This window comes from Python bivittatus, unplaced genomic scaffold, assembly GCF_059951505.1.
Source record: "Python bivittatus isolate LINGU-HERP-01145 unplaced genomic scaffold, Pbiv_v1 ctg000330_np1212, whole genome shotgun sequence".
In the NCBI taxonomy this organism is placed as follows: domain Eukaryota; kingdom Metazoa; phylum Chordata; class Lepidosauria; order Squamata; family Pythonidae; genus Python; species Python bivittatus.
The window spans coordinates 59835336-59859132 of record NW_028277058.1 but is presented as its reverse complement, the minus strand read 5'-3'; the positions used below and the strand labels follow the sequence as shown (position 1 = coordinate 59859132).

General features: G+C 44.0%; 1 protein-coding gene across 1 annotated transcript in view; it reads left to right on the top strand.

The window, feature by feature from the left end:
- The window catches only part of PLXNA4 (plexin A4), a 529822-nt gene that overhangs the window by 395025 nt on the left and 111000 nt on the right, over positions 1–23797 (top strand). Inside the window, exon 10 of the mRNA XM_088141425.1 lies at positions 12911–13111. Within this exon, the coding sequence (XP_087997551.1) occupies positions 12911–13111 (201 nt within the window). The remainder of the gene's footprint in view (positions 1–12910; positions 13112–23797) is intronic.

Sequence of the window (23797 nt, the reverse complement as noted above, 5' to 3'; positions counted from 1 at the left end):
GTGTTTTTTCCCTCTGCCATGAAAAGGGAGGGGGCTCCAGGGGCTCCAAAATGGGGGGGGGGGGGAGAAGGAGGTGAAAGGGGGTGGAAATCTGAAAAAAGAACTTGCACACTACCAGGGTTCCAACTCATTCCTGTCTCAAGCCACATAAAAGAACGACAACTTCAAATATTATTTCATCATTTTCAGCTGGCAGATACCCATTCTTTGAACCAGCTGCTGCAAGCTCAAAATCCTTCAAGAGCCCCCTTCAGGTTCAAATACACTGATTTTCTTTGTCCTTTCCTTTCCCCAAAGCTGCCACTTCAGGAGCGAGATTTGCTGGCCTCCGGAGTTGTCAAGAGCCCCGGTTGTTGGAGTGGGGAAAAGAGGATTCTTGACAGGTGCAGGCAGAGCAGGTGGGAGGGGAGGGCAAGATTTCTGGGGGGGGGGGGGGAGCCAAAAAAGTCAAGATGCAACCCTGCAATGGAAGCCCACCCTTTTTTATGAATAGGGGTCCCTCCAAACAGGAGAACAGTGACAGCATGAGATGGCCTTATCTTAGATTTTGGGTGTGTGTTCCAAGAGGCCTCCAGGTTCATCCTGATAGATAGATAGATAGATAGATAGATAGATAGATAGATAGATAGATAGATAGATAGATAGACAGACAGACAGACAGACAGACAGACAGACAGACAGACAGACAGACAGACAGGAATAGGGAGGGAGGGAATAAAGGAGAGAATAGGGATGGATGGATGGATGGATGGATGGATGGATGGATGGATGGAGAGAGAGAGATGTAGAAAGATAGATAGACCGACCAGTAGCAGATCTCAAGATCACTCTGGTCATTCATTCTCACTTTGACCTATCTACACATAACAGGTTTCTCTAGATAGACCAGATAGATAGGATGGATATATAGGATAGATGGACAGACAGACAGACAAGAGAGATAGAGAGGGAGGGAATTTAGTATTGTCATAGACACAGACAGAACTGACCACCATCATAAAACATTGCATAACCCTTACCAGGTACACGTCTTGTCAGAGCAGCATTTACACACAATATAATACAACTTGGCAACATTTAAGGACACACAATTGTCTTTGTTATCCAATAGGTAACTTAGAATAAATCAGAATGCCTTGGGGCATTTAGGGGAGAGAGGGGAGATCAACTGCAAACAAGTTTTATGGCCCAGATCAACTGTCCCTGTCGAATTGGTCATATAACAAAACACTGCAGCTGCGTGACACGGGCATTGTCGTTGAGCTCTTCCAACACTGCTCTGGGGTGAGCGTGAAAAATGACCTGAGGATAAAGCTCTTCTGAATCCCAGCACATACTTCCCATGTATCTGAGAGCTGGATAGATAGGAAGGATAGGAGGCACCTGTTCAGAATTAGGGCTGTGGTTCTGGAGAAACCCTGGTCCAGGAAGCCTCTGTTTGCCCATGGTTACACACATGCTTTGGGTGTGTAAACAGCCACTTTGAGAAGAGGTGTGCAACGTAAAGCAGGTGAAAGCAGGGGGCAAAATATTCATTTGTCTCTGCCTTAATGTCAAGCAACTGCCAGGGGTATCTGAGGTGTATGTGACAAAGTGGGGAGAGGGTCTGCTCACATGGTTGCAGTCCCCATCTTGACTGATTTGAGCTCTCCCCTCCCCTTGCAGAGACTCCTATCCACATCACAGATCTTCTCGGTCTTAGAGATTTGTATCTCTTGAACAAATCAGAGTTCAGGATGAGTTGACGTGGCACTCTTCAGGCGCTATCTAGAGATACTTAGGGATAGGGCATTCGGACGGGCTGCTGCTTTTTAAGAAAAGTGTAAGAGGTAGGAAATCAGTTGCAGATTTCATGAATTGTCTCCTTTCACTCTGCAACTTTCTACACAGTATTTCTCAAAACAAACCATTGGGTTGTGCAGCTCCCTAGTCATTATTCTCTGTCACTTCATAGAGCCCAAAACAAATGAGTGGTTTAAATTATAAAGAAATGAAAAAGGGTTGGCTAAAAGTTAGGAAGAACCCTCTGGTGGTACAAGATGTTTGAAAGTGGAACAGAGACTTTTGTTAAAAGTTTGAAAGGGATGTTAGATGGCCAACTATCAAGGGATGAGCATTAATAGATTTCCTGCTTTCAGAAGGAGGTCAATCTAGATCACTGTTTTTCAAACTTGGCAACTTTAAGATGTGTGGGCTTCAATTCCCAGAATTCCCCAGCCAGTGTGTTTTTCAAACTTGGCAACTTTAAGATGCGTGGACCTCAATTCCCAGAATTCCCCAGCCAGCATGTTTTTCAAACTTGGCAACTTCAAGATGTGTGGACTTCAACTCCCAGAATTCCCTAGCCAACTGGCTGGCTGGAATTCTGGGAGCTGAAGTCCACACATCTTAAAGTTTCCAAATTTGAAAAACACTGGCCCAGATGAACTTGAGGTGCATTCCAACATTGTGTATTTGTTAGTGTGTGTATATGTGTGTCTGAGAGAGGAGGAGGAGGAAGAGGAGGGGTAATTTCAGAAAGAGCTGTTTTACCTGCACTCAAAATAACCACAGGAAATAAAAAGTAGTTTTACAAAGTCTCAGGCAGACAGCCCTAACTACTATAGACCATCTCAATGCTTCTAGTAGGCCAGTACTCAATTATTCTGTTGTTAGCTCTAGACATTTACACTTTCCATAAATCCCAGTGAATTCCCCTCACCCCACAGCCCCCGGCAGCTTTCTCATCATCACTTACCTTTTAAGGTTATGGATATTTTCTTTCCCTGTTATTCCTTGTCTGTGTCAATAAGCGTGTACATCGTCTATCAAGCTAATGGGGCCATAAACCTTTAGGAAGTACGGCTAAAATATGTGGAGTGCTTGAGGATCCTTTGACTGGTGGGGGTCTTTCCTTGAAGTAGTTGGATTACTCATGGGAAAGGTACAGTTTTGCAGGTGGCAATGAGCTGAAATCAAAGGAAGGTGGAAGAGCAGTGCTGGAGAAGGATGGGGAGAAAAGTGTAAGATTTGATATCCCTCTTATTGGCCATGGACTTGATTATGGTTTATAAACTAATAAGATCTCGGTTGTCTGTCTCCCCTGTGGCACCACAATTCTGCTTCATGGTGTAAAAGAGAAATATAATTTTATGACTGTGGGAATTAGTAGGGTAATCATGTAAAGACAATAGGGGTTGTAAATCAGCTGCCTGGCTGAAGAAATGGAACACTTCTTGCTCACCGTTGAGTTATCCGGTAGGTTTTGGGCTTGCCAATTCCATAATTCTTGTTTTAAAAAGTGTGGGGGTTACACAGCTAAAACTTTTAGAGTTCTTTATCAAATATATGTGCAGCCTTGCAGGATAAGGAGGAGGAAGGGAAAGGAAATGGGTTGGGGGCTGCAGAGGAAGGGGCCATGAAGTACAGCAGTGTTTTTCAGCCTTGGCACCTTGAAGATGTGTGGACTTCAACTCCCAGAATTCCCCAGCCAGAATGAATTGTGGGAGTTGAAGCCCACACATCTTAAAGCATGCTGGCTGGGGAATTCTGAGAGTTGAAGTCCATGCAGCTTAAAGCTGCTGAGGTTGAGAAACACTGGAGTAGAGAATTGTAACATCAAAAGATCCTTGCCTGTTCCTTTCCTCCAAGACACACTTATTCAGTTCTGTTTCTCATTTGCCATGGAAATTAGGAATGTGAAGATCCAAGGCTGTATTTCTGAGGACCAGAGTTGACCCAGTGATGCTACTCTATAACTAACTGAACATACCCAACAGCAATTTTTAGGAGGCCTAACATTATGTAGAGATTGGAAGCCTGAGATTCTGGAAGCCATAATGCAAAATTCTGGTCTCTTGGATCAAATCTCACTCCCTGTACAGTGGTTTGTCAACCATTCTGTCAGATGGTTACAAAGCATGATTAAGAGTTCAGGTATATTAGAAGAAGGAGGGAGAATGGACAAGGCAATTAAGTACCATCAAACTAATTAATTCACTGTGGAGTCCTTGGTGCTCTCTGAGCTTGGTTGTTTGCTTGCAGACATTTCATTACTCGACTAGGTAACATCATCAGTGCTGGTGAGTGTGGAGTTTGCTTCCTGTTTATATAGAGTAGCTTGCCCTGACAGTGTTTTGGGGAGTGTGGTTTTCTCCTTGGTGGTTCCTTGATTAGAGTATTGCTTTCTGCTTGATTGTTTGTCTGGTGCTAATCCCTGCTTATCTGGGTATAAGCTGCTGGAGAGGATGTGTTCTGGTCTTTTTGTTTTCTTCTTAGCTCTTTTATTGTCTCTTTTGAATGGTATGTACATATGGTTTATTTCTGTGTGTCTGCTGATGGCTGATTTGTCTGAGTGCCAAGCCTCCAGGAATTCCCTAGCATTTTTTAAATTTAACTTGGTCTAGGATGCTCACAATTTCCCAGTTGAAACTGTGGTTGAGTCTGTCCATGTGTTGTGAGATTAAGGAGTTTCATCATGTCTTCAGCTGCTAATCAGTGTTCAGGGATGCGCTCTGTTAGTCTTCTGATTGATTAATTAATTGATTAATTCACTAATTAATTTACTTTTAAAGACTGATCTAAGGCCAAGATAGATGTTACATAAACATGGAATTAGAATCAAAGTAGATCCTATGGGCTAAATGACCTCTGAGGTCTCTTCCAACATGAGTAGTCTCTGTTAATGAGTTGAAAAGAACCATCTACTCCAGCCATCTGCTTAATGCAGGATCTACTATAGCATCTCTGGCAGATGGCCCTCTGACCTATTACTGGAGGACTCCAGTGAAGGAGAACTTCCTGTTTCATGTGGCAGGCTGTTCCACTGGCTGACCACTCATGTAGTCAGGAAATTTCTCATATTTATTTGTAGCCATGCCTTCAGTTTCAGCAAAAATCACTCTGGAATGCCAGAAGACATCCTGTGGACTATTAGCCTTCTGGTATATGAAGGTTTAGGGCACTGGCCCTGCCCACAGTGGCAGCCATTTTGTTAGTGTGCCAACCAGCACCTCTCCCAATTCCAGACATGGTCTTGGCTAAAAAACATTGTCTTTCTTTAATTTAAGACCTTCTACCAACTGTGTCAGATCTCAGAGTTTTATTTTACAAGTTGTAACCTTCCATTTTCCAAAATGTACATTTCAGGGTCCTAGAGCTCAGGATGCACAAGGCCAGGCCCCACAACCCCATCCTCATCTCTTCTGCTCCCCCAAAGAAATTGTCTTTTAAAGTTTCAATTAGGAAGTACATGGGGGTCAATCAGATCAAGATACACATTGCAAAGTGCCTTTTGCCTCATTTTCCATCCCTGGCCTCTTCAATTATCTATAATGAACTTCCTAACGCAGCCTCAAACCTTTTTATATGCTAACGAAGCCCCGATTGAAGCTGCGGCAATTGCCTCTCGTTAATGAATGAGAAGAACGATGACATTGGTGGGGAGAGCAGGGGAGAAAAATCCGATCTGCAAAGCCTCTGGTTCCCTTCCTTGGTCTTCACACAGCTTCTTACACACTGGATGTGGGTTCTCTTCTGAGGCTGACTGCAAGAGATTCCTTGCTCCTAATGAATCCACAACAGATATGTGCTTTCTTGGACTAGAATGCAAAAATCACCCAAAATATTCCAGCATTCCATTATCTCAGCCCACTTCAAATAATAATTATTATAATTGCAGTTTACACACAGTCTACCAGATAGCTCTGACCAGTTTTGGTACCCTTGACTGTCAGATCCTTCCCAAGGGTCTAAGATAGTGTGTTTCTCAACCTTGGCAACTCTAAGAATTAAAGTTTAATTTTAAGAGCCAACATGCTGGCTGGGGAAGTCTGGGAGTTGAAGTTCCCATGTCTTAAAGTTGCCAAGGTTGAGAAACACTGATCTAGGATAGTTAAAGATACTGCTGTAATATATGTGCTGTTCCAAGTAATACAAATGTTTGTAATTGATGAGTTGAGATTCTGTCTCTTCTATTGCATCCCGGTGCTCTTTTTCCAGATCTTTTGGTGTGGCACCAAGCCCCATGTTGTTATTATTAGTATTAGTATAGTATAGGGTTCGGGCATGACTGATCTCGGGGGGAATGATGTTCCAGTGCGTGGGCACCACAGCAGAAAAGGCCCTCTTCCTGGATCCTGCCAGATGGCACTCTCTCACAGACTGGATCCAGAGCTTGCGTTTCCTGCCAGATCTCACAGTCTGGGTAGACACCACTGAAGACAGACAGTCCCATAAGTAACCTGGTCCCAAGCCATGAAGGGCTTTAAAGGTGACCACCAGCACCTTGAATTGTACCTGGAAGCATACCAATAGCCAATGTAGCTTGCAGAGCAGAGGTGTCAAATGTGCCCGATGACCTGCACCCATATGTGTCGGGCTCCCTGGAAGGCAAAGCAGCCGACTGGGTGATGCGCCTGTGTGAAGCGGGCTCTGCCAATCTATGAAGTCTGGATGACTTCATGAGTGCCCTCCGCAAGCAGTTTGAAGACCGCCACATTTCACACCACTGAAGTGTCAGAAGCCTCGCAATCAATTAAATAGTTAATCAGCTTGTTTGCTTCATTTCTGCCATTTTGGAAAAGGGGGAGAGGGAGAAAGAATCGTTAGGTGCAGGTGGACTGTTACCAGGTTCCCCGAGACAACCAAGGTCGTACCAGCCTGAGACCCAAGAAGAGCTGAGATCATCAACCTGAAAGGGATGGACTGGGAAAAGGGGGGCGAAGGCAAGGGGAAAGAAAAGGGGTTTTGGCACACACAGGCTTTTAGTCTTGGCAATGAGTTAGAACTGTAGACTGCTTCTCAATAAAGCAATTTTCTTTGAATTCATTCTGTGATTCACTGAGATTTACTTTTATTGGGAATTGAGTTTGGCAGATTCTTAATTTTGCTAAGACTCCCCTTAGCGAATCTTTCCTGGAGCAGGCACTTTTCGAGGAAGGTTCAGAACTTTGCTGCTACTCAGGATGGCTGACAATGCCATAGAAGTAGAGTCCGGAGCCGTTGGAGGAACCGCCGGGGTGTTGGACAGGGAGCCACAGCCTGGACCTTCAGAAGCGCTGGAACCTACTGTGGTGGTAAGAAGGAGAGATCAGCAACTGGCTACCCAAGCAACCCATTTCCAGGAGGTCGTGGAAACGGAGGAAAAACCACCAGCTAAGCTGACACAGAAGAAAGTCGAACCCCAGTGGTCCTTGGGGGTTGGAGACATCCAAGTGGCTCAAACCCCCAGGGAGAAGAAGGACCCAGAGTTGAGAATCAGGAAATTGGAAGGCAAGGTGGAGAAGATAGAGGTGCAACTGTCCGCTGTGGGTGACGGCGTTTGTGCAATGCAGACCCTGATGGAGAGATCACTAGGACCCGGGTCCCAACAGCGGCAAGCTGGAGGGGATGGAGCATTACCTCCAACTCGACCCAGCTCTCCAATGTCATTAGGGAGAAGCGGGGGTTGGAGTGAGGCTCCACAGTCTAGTGGAGAAGAAGATGAAGGCCCGCCCCCAGGCATGAGTGGGGAGAGAAGAACCCTCTCCAGCAGAGGGGTTTCAAGATGGTTTTTGATAGAGACCCTGAGCGGTTAGGCTGTTTCGTGACCCAGGTGCAGATCTACATGGAGGGATGTGGAGCAAGTCATTTATGTGTCAGGCTCCCTGGAAGGCAAAGCAGCCGACTAGATGATGTGCCTGCATGAAGTGGGCTCTGCCAGTCTACAAAGTCTGGATGACTTCATGAGTGCCCTCTGCAAGCGGTTTGAAGACCCATTTGCGACCATCAAAGCCAAGGCGGCAATCAAGCAAGGGCCCCAAACAGTCTCAGAGTGCGCCCTGGAGTTCAAGGGGTTAGTAGAGAGGCTGCGGAATTGGCATGAGGAGCTGAAGGTGCAGTATTTCCAGAAGGGGCTGAGACTGGAGCTGTTGGAACAAGCTCTGGCGGGTGGCAATCCTGAAACCCTAGACAAGTGGATTATCTTGGCCGGAACGGTGGAAGCAGATTGGCTGTCAGTTCGAGGCAAGAGCAGCTGCCTGACGGGAGAGGCAAGACCCGGAGTGAAGAAGCTAGCTGGAAAACCCAGAGAGGGAACCTGAGAGATGAGATCCAGGAAGCGCACATGCTTCAAGTGCAGAGAAAAGGGGCATTTTGCAGCTAGTTGCCCAAAAAACTGCTCTTCATCAACTGCTGCAAAACCGCCCGTAGGGAAAAGGGTGCCTAAAGGTCGTGAACTGAGTGACAAGCCCGAAAAGAAGGGGACAGCAGTGGCGGGATCGGAGGAGGGTCCGCTTTTGTGGGACAGCGAGTCCTCCGAGGAGGATGTGAATCAGAAAGTGACAAGGGCATGGTGAGTCCTTTGACAGTGGATGTAAAACTGAGGGTTTTGAGGACTAATTGTAAAGCAGAATTGACTGCATTAATTGACTCTGGTTATACCCGGTGTTTAATTGATCCACAAGTTGTGGATAACTTGGGACTGAAGGTGCGGAACTTAAAATACCCTTCCTGTTTTCACCCAGTTGGAAGGATTGCCCACAGGAGGGGGTCCGGTGAAATTGATCATGGAACCTGTAGAAATGAGGATTAGGACTCATAGAGAGACTCTTAGGTGCTTGGTGGCTCCCACTGCAGGCCACCCACTTACTCTAGGAGTGTTGTGGCTGAAACAATGGGACCCCGAAATAAGGTGGAAATTGGGGTCTGTGGAGATTAAAATGGACACAGCAGTTGAGGGGGAATGCTAATCAGGATTCAGGGCCAGGGATGGCGACAGCAGGCATGGAATTAGCTGGGGAAAAGGGGATGGATTGCAGTCCCATCCCGGAGCCCTAAGCCAGATGGGCTCAGTTTTTTAGCCGCTTCAAGTTTGATTTGAAATACATTCCAGGGGGAAAATTTTTTTTAGCCAATACTTTGTCAAGGTTGCCTCAGCATAATAGCCAGCGTGAAGACGTAGTGGCGGTGATCATCCCGAACAATCAGTCGACGTTGGTGGCTATCACCCAATCTCGGGTTAAACAGCGGAAGGAAACGCCAGAGAATGGTTTACTAACTGACTTACAAAACGATCTGGAAATGGATGAGTGATTCCAGAAGAACAAAGACTCTTTAACCGAAGAAAAAGGAGTGTGGTGGCTCAGGGACCGACTATATGTCCCTGAGGGTTCCCGCAAGAAAGTGTTGCAACGTAGCCATGACAGCAAGGCAGTTGGACATTTTGGATTTGTAAAGACTCTACACCTAATTAGAAGGCAATTTTGGTGGCCATCAATGAGGAAGGACATAGCCGATTATGTACTGACTTGTCCCGCGTGCATGATGGCGAAAAGGAAGGGAGGAAAGCCAGTGGGGCTGCTGCAGCCAGTGGCTACACCAGAAAGACTCTGGAAGCAGATCGCTATGGACTTTATTGTGGAATTACCAGAAAGTAAAAGGAAGACCGTTATTTGGGTAGTCACGGATTTGTTTTCAAAGCAAGCTCATTTTATTCCGTGCACCGCTTTGTCTTCAGCCACTAAGCTTGCCAAGATGTTTACTCAACACGTGTACAGATTACACGGAATCCCCGAATGTGTGATTTCAGATCGCAGGGTCCAGTTTACTTCTAAGTTTTGGCAGGCATTTATTAAGTTAATTGGATCAAGCCAGGCTCTGAGTTCCAGTCATCAACCCCAGACGGACAGATCGACTGAACATCTGAACTCTGTGCTAGAACAGTATTTAATATGCTTTATTTCTTATCAACAAGACGACTGGGTGGATCTGTTGCCATTTGTGGAAGTGGCATATAACAACACAGTACATCAAAGCACCAGCTTTACTCCGTTCAAAATTGCTACCGGGCCGGACTTTGTGCCGATCCCCGAACTACCTCAAAAATTCACGGAAGTAGAGTTGGCAGATGATTGGATGAAAAAACTTACAAAAACCTGGCCATTAATTAACAATGCATTAAAAGAAGCCAGAGAGGATTACAAAAATTATGCTGATCATAAACGATCCCCTGAGAAACCTTGGAAAGAAGGAGATAAAGTTTATTTGTCCGCCAAACATTTAAAAACCACTCAACCATCAAAGATATTAGTACCTAAATTCTTGGGACCATTTGTCATTGAAAAAGTGATTAACCCTGTTTCCTACAGATTACAATTGCCTAGGAACCTGAAGAGGGTGCATCCCGTATTTGATTGTAACATGTTGAAAGACTATAAGGAGTCCACCAAATGGCATAAAACCCCTTCTGTTTCTGATCCTGTGATGACTGAAGGGGAGCAACATTTTGAAGTGAAAGACATTTTGGACTCTAGGAAACATAGAGGGGAACTGCAGTATCTGGTTCAGTGGAAGCATTTTCCTAGAGGTCAGGTGGAATGGGTAGTGAGCAAACATGTTAGGGCCCCACATTTGGCTAAAAGGTTTCATGATAAGTACCCTGCGAAACCCAAGTAACATGGTTAATGTGTATATTTTAATTTTCTTTTATTTTTTAGGTAACTTCGCCTTTGTAATTCATTTTTTCTGGAGGGGCGGCATGTCAGAAGCCTTGCAATCAATTAAATAGTTAATCAGCTTGCTTGCTTCGTTTCTGCCATTTTGGAAAAGGGGGAGAGGGAGAAAGAACAGTTAGGTGCAGGTGGACTGTTACCAGGTTCCCAGGGACAACCAAGGTCGTACCAGCCTGAGACCCAAGAAGAGCTGAGATCATCAACCTGAAAGGGATGGACTGGGAAAAGGAGGGCAAGGGGAAAGAAAAGGGGTTTGGGCGCGCGCAGGCTTTTAGTTTTGGCAATAAGTTAGAACTGTAGACTGCTTCTCAATAAAGCAATTTTCTTTGAATTCATTCTAAGATTCACTGAGATTTACTTTTATTGGGAACTGAGTTTGGCAGATTCTTACAGAAGCTTCTGAATACTCTTCAGGGGCAGCCCCATGTACAGCACGTTACAGTAGTCCAATCAGGACTACTACTACTTATTGTTGTTGTTCTGCCTCATCACAAAGGAACTCAGATGACATACAAAAACTTTTAAAAATACAGGTAATCCTCGCTTAACAGTGGTAATTGGGACTGGCAACTCTGTCACTAAGCGATGCGGTTGTAAAGCTTGATGCCATGTGATGATGCTGAGTTACACCAGCAGTTGTGGCAGTTCCAGTGCCATTGTTAGGCAAATCCCATGTAGTTGTAGCATCCCACGATCATGTGGTCACCATTTGTGACTTCCTGCCAGCTTTCCCGTTTGATTGTCAGAAGCCGGCAGGGAAGGTCACAAATGGTGATCACGTGACCACTGGATGTTGCGACCGTCGGAATTACAAGTCAGTGACCCAAATTGCGATCATGTGACTGTGGGGATGCTACGACAGCTGCAACTATGAGGACCGGTCATCCCGCTCACTCAGCGCTGTCTTAACTTTGAACATTGCTGAACGAGTAGTCGTTCAACAAGGGCTGCCTGTACATCACACAAACCAATGTTGTCAGAAGGGAAAGACAAGACACCCCATCAGGGAAATGCAAAAAGAATTAAAATACTGAGCTTCTAATGCAGGTTCATGGATTGCTCTGGTTCAGGGGCTGTTGCAACAGCTGTATTTTTAAAGCTCTCCAAAAAGACAGCTGGGCTGGGTCTAGGCAAAGTTTGGGGAGAAGACTGTCCCTTCCTTTTTTTGAACCGGTTCTCCTCCTTCTCTTCACTGAACTGAATGGAACTCCCTATCCACTAAAAATGCCTCTTGAGTTGTGTTTCTCTCTCTCCTTGCAGGATGTGGAACGCATTTGGTGCTGTTAGCTTGTATGCCGATTGCATAGTATCAGTTCAGATGCCTTAGCTGAAGATCTCTGTGTTAGTCTTTAAACTGTTAGTTGTCTAAGATATCTGTGTAAGCCTGGAGACTGTTGATTTTAGAGATTTTAGTATGAAGAGATTGTTTGATTACCATATATACCCTTAGCATTAAACATTCATTATATTGATTGGGTACTAATTACTATCTTATATTTGGACTTTTTTAATACAGTTTAATAACTTACAATGCCTAGTCCCAGTAGAATGGGTGCTGTAGGAAGCTCCAATTCATTTTTTTTTTAAAAAGACTTGCTAATATAGCTAATAAATGTTGACCAGATTTGAATAAAATGTATCCTCGTGACTTTTTTCCAGAATTCTTTGTTGTCTTGCTATTTCATACAGAACCATGCCCCATACTTTTGCATATGTAGATCGGTGATCTAATATTTATTTATGTATTAAACTAACTTTAATAGCCACCCAGAAAGAACATCAGGAACTGAAACAATTTGTTGCACCGCTTCAATTCATACGCTTTAGGAAATATAAAACCCAACAGTGGGATTCATTATAAAGATTATGGGGTGATTTCCCCAATTTGTTCAAAAACTTTCAGACCAAAGGATGGTTAATTGGACATGGCCAATAAAGAGGGTAAAATCTGCACATTTGCTTGTAATCCCTTCAAACAGCCTAGGAAGGTCATAATGAATATGATACAATATGGTGCCATTTGGAATAATATGATATAATATGACTAGAGATGACTTTGGACGTGGGCGTGAAGTTGTGCGCTCCTGAATTCAAGCGGGCATTTTCCTGGGATTGCATCGCTGCGTCTGCCTTCCGATCCCACATGCATCAAATCTGTATATAAAACCCATTGATGATTTTCATAGCCAATTCCGGAGTCCTGAAATAGATCTCAAGCCAGTTTTTGATGGTGGGTAATACTTTCTTGTTCCCAGAGTGTGTGTATGGGGGCAGGGGGGTGGAGGAGAAGCAGCTTATCTTTGAAAAGCACCCCCCCAAAAAAAAATCAGGTAGGCTTGCTAACACACTCATGTCCCAATCTTGGGTTTGAGAAGGTGCATATGAGAAGGTGAATGCACAATGATTTCTTTTGTAACTCCCAGAGTCTGCTTTCTCTGCAGGACTGTCCCCAGCTGCTGAGAGCCAACAAGATCTTGGTCCCTGTGGATGTGATCAAGCCGATCACACTGAAGGCCAAGAACTTGCCCCAACCGCAGTCTGGCCAACGGGGCTACGAATGCATTATCACCATCCAGGGCATCGAGAAGCGAGTGCCTGCATTGAGATTCAACAGTTCCAGCGTCCAGTGCCAGAACACTTCCGTGAGTAAGCTCCATCAGCAATGGAGGGGAGAGCAGGGGCTCTGTGGGAAAAATCAAGGTGGCAGCTGGGACGGTTTGGTCAAAGCCCCATCTCATTTTTTCCAGTAAAAAAATTATTTAACAATAATACAGTGTATACAGATATACAAAGATAGATAGATAGATAGATAGATAGATAGATAGATAGATAGATAGATAGATAGATAGATAGATAGATAGATAGATAGATTGATTTAAGGATGGATGGATGGATGGATGGATGGATGGATGGATGGATGGATGGATGGATAGGTAGATAGATAGATAGAGAGAGAGAGAGTGAGAGAGAGAGAGAGAGAGAGAGAGAGAGAGAGAGATTAAACGAACAGAATAGATAGGTGTATTTATTTCCCTTTTTTAAGAAGTACTTCGACACATGGCACATGGAAAAAGGGGCAGGGCTTCAATCCCATGGTCGGGCGGCTGCCATCTTGACATTTTTGACCTCCTACCCTGTAGTCACCCCTGGGTGAGAGGGTAGTGAGAATAGATTGGGGAAAGGAGCAAATGATGCCAAGAACTGGAGGTGCAGTTTTTGCCCTGCAAAGCCTGAGCCATATTTAGAGATCAGTTAAACAAACTCTAGCTTAGGACCTCATCGCTGGAAGAGGCCTCTCAATATTTCAGATCTTGTTTTCTGTTCGTTGCAGTTTTATGGTAATTTTCTATAGGAAAATCTCTATAAATTAAGCCCCCTTGCATAGCCCCCATGACCCTCATTAACTGATTAAACCGTGCTTTCTTTCTGCAGGCATTCATGCCTTCGGTTCAAAAGGGGGCCTTCCCCACCCACCCCACGTTGCTTCTGCATCTTGGGGGCCTCCTTCCAAATTCAGGTGCGCTTGCAAACAGAGCCTCCACATTGTCCCAGAGGAGCCATAGGCATCCATGTGAGGGGGGCAGAGGGAGGAGAGCCATGAATGTACATTGTGATGTCACAATGGAAGGTCCGCCCCTACTGGACTTGCGCGTGATGTCAGGACCCAGAAGGGGCTGAGTTTGCATTGTGACATCACAATGCAAGTTTCCCCAGGTTGCCGCTGTTGTGATTAGAAATACTGCAGTTGCTATTGCTCTTCCAGAAATGGGCTCTTTGTCAGGGGGGAGGGTGCCTTCTAAACAGGAGGGCGGGAATGATATATCTTGTTCTTAAAAGATTACAGTTGTACATTATATATGCCATTCAGTGCTTCCCCCGGTAAAATCATGTCCAAGAATTATGGGGAGAGATACGCGCGCGCAAGCAGCTTTTATCTATCTTGAGAGAACGGCACATTGTTCAGGACAAATGGATCAGGATAAATCAATTCCTGGAGGCTGATCTGCCGTTTTCCTTTTCCTTTTCAGTTCGGTAACAAACATCCTGCTCTTGTTGTTTTCCGCAAATGCCATCTTCATATGCTCATCCAGTTCAGGTTCCTGAATTGGACGGAGAAATCGATTTTGGTAGCGAACTCCCTTCTCTCATTCCTATTCCTTCCGTAGACCAAGGAAAAGCAAAAGGTTCAGAAAACCCCCAGAATTTGCTGGTGTTGGCTGTATTCACAGGATACATTTGAGTGGGTCTTCTATATCGAATAATAATAATAATAATAATAATAATAATAATAACAACAGCAGCAGCAGCAGCAGCAGCAGCAGCAGCAGCAGCAGCAGCAGCTTATATCCTGCGATGATACCTTTAACACCATCAGACAACAACATCTGCCTCTCCCAGGTCCTTGGGGGGGCCTCGATAGGTGGATAAAAATGCCAAATCAAGTCTAAACATCTGGCTGACTGTGTGACCAACCATAATAATAATAATGCTGAGCTTCTGTGGCTGAAGGGGGTCTAAAACACAGGTCATTCTACTCCTAGCCCAACACCTTCACCGCCTAATTGGAAGAAAGGGGGTGTCTGTTATTCATCAAATCTCTATTTTAAAAAAGCACATCACAGCAACAGATGTCATTTCCATTGCAGTGTCTTTACAGCAATGTTGCAAATGACCTCCTTGGCATTGACTTACGTCTGTTGCCAAAGACAGAAATGGATGCAGTTGACGTCACTGGGCTCCTTTGCATAATGCCCCTGTCACACGAATAGTGTGATCTGACACGGATGGGATCATCATTTGCATCACCCCGCAAAGGCTGCAGATTCCATCACTAGGGCGTCGTTCTGCAAAGGCGGAGATATGACCCTTTGCCGTTGGACCGAGGGCCGCTAAAGTGAGGTTCCCCTGTATTCGACAAGCCCAGGAAAAGGATTAGCCCTGTAACTTGACCCATGCTTCATTCATAAAATGGGGGTGAGGTTAATTTCTGTGCTCTGTAAAAGTCCTTTGGGCCTCTGAGATGCTGGCAAGGCAGAGGTGGCCTCCCTCCAGCTGTGCTCATGTCCTGTGGTCTGGTTTGCTGAAATGTGTTGCTTTGCACATGGATGCTGCCTTGCAATCATGGCCGTAGAAGCATAGCAGGTGGGAATCGGAGGGTGTCTTAGAGGTCATGTAGACCAACTCCCTGCATAGTTCAAGGTTCTGCTAAACAATTCTCAATGGCCTGTGGCTACACGTGTTTAATCAATGAGATTTGAAACTCAGCCATTCTTGGCAGATGGACCTCCAGCCCCGTGTGAAGCCCTCCAGTAACAGGGTTCATTGCTCTTCTAAGCAGGCTGTTCCGCTGCTTAATACCATCAGAAAATTTATCCTGATCTTCAGCCTGAATCTCTTTTGTTTTAAGTTTTGCCAGTTGGTTGTTGACCTGCCTTCTGTTTTAACACAGAAAAAGTCTGTTTTCTTTTGCACTTGACAGCCTCTTCGGTATTTGCCAAACTACTGTCATATCTTCTCTTTGAGATCAACATATTCTCAGCTCCTTTGATCCCTTCTCCTAGGACTGGGCTTGAGGATCCTCAAGGATCCTCCTCTCTTTCCTCTGCACCCTCCCCAGCTTCTCTGTGTCGATGATGGGTGGGTTGATTTGACATCGATACCCAAACAACGTGTGCCAATCAGAACTGGCCAGAAGGATTCCTAAAGGATGGTGTTTGCCCATCAGTTGTGCACATGACCTTTCTGAATCTAGAATCCAGATATTCTTTTAGCCTTGAGAGTCCCTGATGCAATTGGTAGGAGAAGGTGATGGGAACGAGAACCCTTAGCTCCCATGGGGGAAAGAAAGGGAAGTTACTCTACCTTGTTTCAGTGGCACTGAAGCAGGAAGGTTGTGTCTAGGCCAATGTTTCTCAACCTTGACCACTTGAAGATGTGTGGACTTCAACTCCCAGAATTCCCCAGCCAGCATGGCTGGCTGGGGAATTCTAGGAGTTGAAGTCCACACATCTTAAAGTCACTAAGGTTGAGGAACCCTGGGCTAGATGCTTCCACTGTTGTGATCAGCTTTATCTGCTTTTCTAATTTCTGAACAATTCACATTATTCAGGGAGATAAAGCTGAGTGCTTGGGATGAGTGGAACTCTACAAGAGCAGGGCAGGCCAGTCTGCAAAGATTGAGAAGTTAAGGAGACAAAAAAACCCAACCCCTTGATTTCCTGGACTTCAGCACAGTGGACTTCAGATGAAACAGACGCTATTACACTGTGGTGTTTGACATTTGCATAAGGACATTGTAACATCACTGTCACAAATTATATCACTTGCATTCATTTATGCCATTTGTATCGTAATGTTGTTATGCAAGTGAGGTACATTGATCAAAAGATGTACTTTTGCAACATTTGCATGACGGTGGCATCGCATAGATGGCATATCATTGCAATAACATTCTCTTTGACTTACTGTACATTTGTGCACAGCAGACACCTCTTGCCTCCAGTTAAGTCTGTTAAAATGAGATTTTGCTGTGATTCCAATGTCTGTGGTTAACTTTTTTCCTAAAATAAGAGGACATGTCTCTGGTGTCTACCTTCAAAGGTTCTCCTGAACATGTTGTCACTTGTTTAATTTTGGCTTAGTGTTCTGCTAGGCAGACCCAACCATACTGGCTGTAAATCAGGGTTTACTCCAATTTATTCAGTGAACCATGGTGAATCTAACCATGGCTTGATGTGATTGGAGAACAAGGTCTTCATCTGTTTTGGTTATTCTCAAAGAAGTCATATAAAAGGAGGGCAAGAATCAGAAACCAGCAAGGAGAACATATTCTCCATTCCCGCTCAACCACATTACCCCATCAGAAATAATGTTAGGCTGTGTTCATATAACACTCTTACTAAAGTAACTTGTTGCGAAGGTTGCACAAGATGCTGAAGTGTAAACTTAGCTAACAGCCAGGAAGCTAGGTTCACATTAACAAAGTTTAACATGCTCAAGAATGGAGCTCTTGGTTTCCAACTAATCTGGTTAAGCAAGTTGTGTGAATGCAACCTTGAGTTCAAAGGGACCTTATCATTATCTATTGTCCTATTGAGGGCAGGAATATGGAAACCACAGCACTCTGATCAAAGCCTTTCTAGCTTCTGATTATATGGCACCATTTCTTGAGTTAGGCTGTTCCACTGTCAGACATTCCTCCTGTAAGGAAGTTCCTCCTAGTGTTCAGCCATGTTCAACTTCCTTGCTATTCATTATTAATCATTGTATTTATCCTCAATAACGCATGCTGCTTTACATGTCAGAATTAAAAAGAATCCTCCAAGTATTTACTGGTTTAAAGTTTCCAATGATGGTTGCTAGGCTTTTTGACAGGTTACCCTTTCAGCAGGATACACCTGATTTTATATGGTAGCCAAACTTGTATATACGTTGGCGTCTTGTATTCTAATTTCATGGAGCAGCCAACCAGCTCAGTCTTGTGAAGATGAATGCTTAGAACTTGAGCTGTTCCCTTTCAGGTCACCCTTGTCACGTTTAAGAAAGATGCACACTCTTGACACCTATGTTTCAGATTGGTTAGCCATCTTATACAAAATTTCTAGGCTGTTCTTGGCTTCTCCCTCCAAGCTCATCATTCATCCATCACATTTCAGTCCCTTCCACTTCTACCCATCACATTCCCATTCTCAGTCTACTAGGCACTTGTCTGCTTTTCTGTCCTTGCAGCTGAAATCATAGTTAGCTCTCTGAGCATCCTGATAACTATGACGTCATGCAACATAGCCAAGTCTTAGGACCATTTTGCCCAATGATGCTTTCTGGATGTGATGGACTACATTTCTCATGATCAACAGGTAGCATGGTCAACAGCTACCTTAGGAGGAAGGCTTTTGACCATGCTCCATTGGGATCATGAGAACTCTAGCTCTCTGGAATATAAGATGAAAAATAGATATTGGAGCCCTAGAATCAAGGAGGTGACCATCTCTGTATGTATGTCCCATCATCTTGTCCAGTTCCAGCCAATGTGGTTTTGTCTTGTTCATGGGGATATTAGTAAATTGGGCATCACTGACTGCAGATTTCACTCTCTCTTTCTCTGCATTGTCTCATGCAGGAGACATTAAATCTAAGCTATCCATTTTCTGTGGCATTAAACACCTTATTTCTGATTACAAGTCTTTTGCCAGGTTTATGAGCTGATAAAATGAGGGTTGCTCCCCCCCCCAACATTGTTCCACTGATTTTCTCCCAGATTCCATTACTGGTTAGCGGTCTGTGTAAGCACTGCAGCTCTGAATTTCACTGAAATTTACTGATTATGAGCCATCAAATCATTGTCAGCTGTTAACAGCAACATAGATAGACCTTCTCCAGGATGATCAGTTCCCAACAGATCTTGTCCATGGTATCTCAGGAGTCTTCTCCAACATCAAAGTTCAAAAGCATCAATATTCTTCCTATCCTGCTTCTTCACAGTCCAACCTTTGCTTCCGTAGAGTGTCACAGGGAATACCATGGCTTGCACAGTACTGATCTTTGTATGCACAGACATGTCACAGCTGTTGAGATATCTCAACAGTTTCTTCTGTTGGTTCTGATGGTTTGGATTCTTTTTCCCATGTTGACTTCAGTATGTTCAGATAATCAAGGAAGACTCTCAAAGGTCCCTTGGAAAAGAGGCATCCAGGAGCTTGGAGAACATTAATGGCAACAATGAATTGGTGGAAAAATGGGTGTATAGACCTTACAGTGGTTGGTCCTCTGTATGATGAGCTGTCCAATCCAACAGTTTAGTTTGGAGTCAATGTGTTCTAGTGGAGAAGAGGTTGTCACAAGAACAGGGGAGACATGAGTTCAGGTCTACCTTCAGCCATGGAGTTTGGGCCATCACTCTCTCTCTCAGCCGTCTACCCCACAGGTTTGTTGTTAGGGGATAAAATGATTGGAAGACCTTATGGAAGCTACTTTTTTGCTCCTGGAGAAAAGTTTAGATACTAACCTATAAGATATAAGACAGTAAGATAAGACAGACATGAGATTCAAAGTTGTCCATCAACACTGCATCTGGACAAACTAAAAACACAGAGGTCCTGTGGTCACAATCTACCTACTATGATCACCGTGTATTTCTATTTTATATCTATTTGTGTGCACTTGGGCTGTATTTCCATGACATTGAGAATCCAGCCTTTTTGGTTAGTTCATGGTTTGATGCATTGTGCAAACCCAGAAAATGGGTCAATTCAGTAACCTGGTTCGGCAGATTGTGTAAGCACAGCCAATGTGATCTGTCAGGCTATTGTACCATTAAGCAGTTCCTTGAGATCAGTGGCAAGATGTTGGAAGCAGGTTTGGGTAGGTTTAAAGGTCCAAAGACAGCAAAATATCTTCATGTGGACTTAATTATGCTCCTTCTATATGAAAAATGTCTGATGTGGTGTAGCTCCCTTAACCTTTCATTGCTCTCCTGTTCATTACACATTTGATTTACCCAAGGACTCCATTTGCTCTACCTGCTTAACCAAGTCAGTTATGAACCTAGAAGCTGCAATCATTTTTAGTATTATCCTTGATTAGATGTTTTTTAATGGCTCAGCATGTTGTGGGGATCCATTGTGTTGGTTCTTTTATCGTGCAGTTTGTATGTGTGTGCAAATCCATCAAGTGGGTTCCTTCAGGTATTGAATTAAGCAGTGTGTGGAACACAGCTTAGCCAATATCCCAGTTGGTTACTCCTCATCAAACAATTCTCTTCCATCTCTGAGGGGCCGTAGGAAATCAGAAAAGCAGGCCATTGTTATAGCACCATGGCTAGTTCCAACTGAGAACTTGTTCTAACCAAAACTGAGACTAGATAGAAGTTTTTACACTATGGCAGCGGAATCCCTTCTCAGGTTCCATAATCTTTAAAAAGATCTCCTGGCCCTAATAGAAATTCAGCCTGTCTGGGGAGGTGTTGAGTGAGCCCTTTTCATTTCTCCTGGAAATTGTGCTATAGGTAGCCCTCGACTTACGACCATTCATTTAACAACTGTTCAAAGTTATGACAGTGCTGAAAAAAGTAAAAAGTGGCTGGGGAATTCTGGGAGTTGAAGTCCACTCATCTTAAAGTCGCCAAGGTTGAGAAACACTGTATTAGACTAAGGAAGATCCCTCCAGATGCTGACCTTTGTTTTCTACTTCAGAATATTATATTAACATCTGCATTAAAGCAATGAGATTTTTTAAATTGCAAAGCAAGAATAATGACTACAGTAAAAATAGCAAAGAGCAGTGATAAAACAGTGAATAAAATAAATGTTCCGTTAAAAAGTAGAGAAGTAAGATGTATTCATCTGACTCTAAAAAGCTAGTAATGAACGTGTCAACTAAACATCCTTTTGGGAATATTCCACAAAGACCACGAAAGGCTTCCTCACCTCTCTTCAGGAAACATCATCTGGGCCAGAGCTGCTTTATCGGTCTTATAAAAATAGGAAATGCTTATCAAAAGCATTCTAATCACAACTGACTGGTGCTGCGATCCTGTGATCTCTTGGAAAGGATCCCGGGAATCCTAGGAGATCCTAATTCTTGATAGAGAGCCTCCTTCAAAGATGGAGATCAGAACTTAGAGCCCTGTTTGAACTTCCAAGGCCAGCTTTTTTCTTGATGTTGGAACATGAAGGTTGGAGAGAGAGAGAAGGAAAGGAGGCAGGGGAAGATGAGGAAGACCCTCGTTCTGAATTTTGATATGCCTATTTCTCCCGCCTGAAGATGTAGGAAAGGGAGCTTCAGTACTCAGCTGTTTCCACAATTGCTAAACACTCATTTGCTGTGGGAATACTTGTTTGATGACTTACTGGCTAAGCTCATACAGCATGTTTGACTTAGCAGATCTAGCATTCTCACAACATGCTAAGCCTGGTTAGGGTTTAGCTCATTTATGCAGAGTTTGAAAACCGCATGGAATAAGGCTGAAGATAGCTTCCCATTTTTAGCATTGGGGAATGCCTAAAACTATGCACTGCACCAACATATATCTTGAAGGTGGGAGAGAATTAAGGGATCACGGACTTCATCTGTCTGCTAGGATTCCCCACCACCCACCCTGCAAACTTACATGTCCACAGTTTATTATCCATCCTAGACAGGATTGTGGGTGGGATGTAAGATCAGGGTTTGGATGAGGAGGTTTACATGGAAGACAAAGGATGGGAGTCTTGCCAGGTCCCATCTTCAGAGCAGAATGAAAACAGAACACTCGCTTATGGATTTCCACCATGGATTTCTCCGTTTTACCAAGAGTGGATTTGCGTGTGTTGTCTATTGCAGCAAAAGCCATACAAAGCAGAGTGTGTCCGATTGATTTTCGCTGCTACAGTGGAATGATAGATGGACATGGCTACAAAGATAGCATTTTGCCATTTCTGCAGCCTTCCTGTCTGCCCCTTTCCATGCCTGGAAAGATATAAACAGATAAAGACACCCTCAAGTTTGACCCCTGGTGCAAACATGGAGACCTCCTTGCATTTTTCTTGGTCTGAGTATGGATATGGTTAATGGCCTTCACCCAGAATCTTTTCCCCAGCTAAAACCAGATAATGCATTTCCTTATAAATTTTTTAACAAAATATTGGCCTTTCTTTGCAAAGGCAAAGAAGCAAAAGAGCAAAGAGCAGGGAGAAGACTTGGACAAAAGACATCCCCTTTCATCTACGGGTGGCTCCTTTTTACGAGCACCGTTTCCTGCCGGGATAATATTAGTTGTGTGTTCCTGATGTTGTAAACCCTGGCAAATGATCCCGCTGCAGAAGGGATTTTGGGATTCTGTACTCAAACCACCCATCGCTACAATCAGGATTAACCCAACAGGATAATAACAGATATTGCCCACCACCTTCTACTCTTCAAAGTGCAATTGAAATGGTGAGCTAATTAAAGCGGCGAGGAGGGAAGTCTTTCTAAACTACTCAGTGAACACTTTCTCCCAGGAGCAGCACATCCAAAGGAAACTCCAAGTGGGAGAAAGGAAGAGAATCAACTCAGAAGCCGGCACTGAACTCTAAAAAAGAGATGCAGAAAACCAAGGGGACAGTATTTTCTCTTAGAAACTGCAGAGCCCAAGGGCAAAACTGGGTCTGGGGGTTGTTTGCTAAGAACCCAGCAGGAGAGTGATTTTAAAATAAAGGTGGGCCACATAGTGTCTTCCTCTAAAAGAGGCCCCCATAATGGGATTTGGAATGTAAAAGGAGAGGAAAGGTATGTAACACAGAGAGAGTAATTGTATGAATGACATTTAATTAGTTTAATTCAGTGTTGGTTGCAATTAAATGTAAATCAAATCAAACTTAGTGTCTTCGTCAACCAATTTCAGGGGTTCTGGCCATTGCTCTGCCACTCAAAGGAGCAGACAAAAGTTCCTGGTGGTGCATTTGAACGGTGTCTATAGGAAAACCTATCAGTTTAGAACCTGCAAGGTGATTGATAGCAGGGGGTGGGGATACAAAAAACAAGATACAAGCTGGGTTCGTGTGTTGTGCTAAGCCATAAGATGGTTTGCTTGGTTTTAGCTCAGTAGATTGTGTGAATCCAACCATATTGGCTCATCATCCAAGACTGATGGCTTAACAAGTTGTGTGAACGCTGCCAGTGGAGGTTAAATCAATGAAGAAAGATTTAAACAAATTACAGTTTAGCATCTATTGATGAAACGTGCTCTGTTCAAAATTAAACTCCTTTGAGATCAATAGGGCGTACTTCTGAGAAGACAAGCCAACCTTTCTGAAGTTGATGGCCTCCCCGTTGATATTTTGTGGAGACGGCAACAGCCTGGCGAATCAAGATGGCAGTCACAACCAGTCAATGTCCCACCTTTTGTACATGTGTGCGATGATGGGCTGTGGCTTTGCAGCCCCCATTGTGACATTTTTAATCTTCTCCATGATGTTCCTCACAACAACCCGTGCTGATGCTGGTTCTCATATGGACAATCAAGGCTGGAATTCCATTTCTGTCATTCTTCACCTGTCTTTCATAATTCTGTTCCATCTCCTGTCTGGCTGAATCCATGATTGCTGTTTGTTTATTCATATAAAATATGTGTTTTTTTGTAAGGGGTTACTTGTTTTTCTCAGTCTTTTGGCTAAGATGAAGGTCAAGATCTGAGGAATCGTGTCTATTTAGAAAGGTTTTTACAGGATAATGTTCTGTTTCCAGCAGCGTCCACAGGCAGGGTTAAAATCAGGAAGATGGTGGACAGAAAGACATGATGTAAGCCCTGCCCCTTTTGTACATGCAGTGACATCACACACACACACACAGATTCAAAGAGGGCAGGGCTC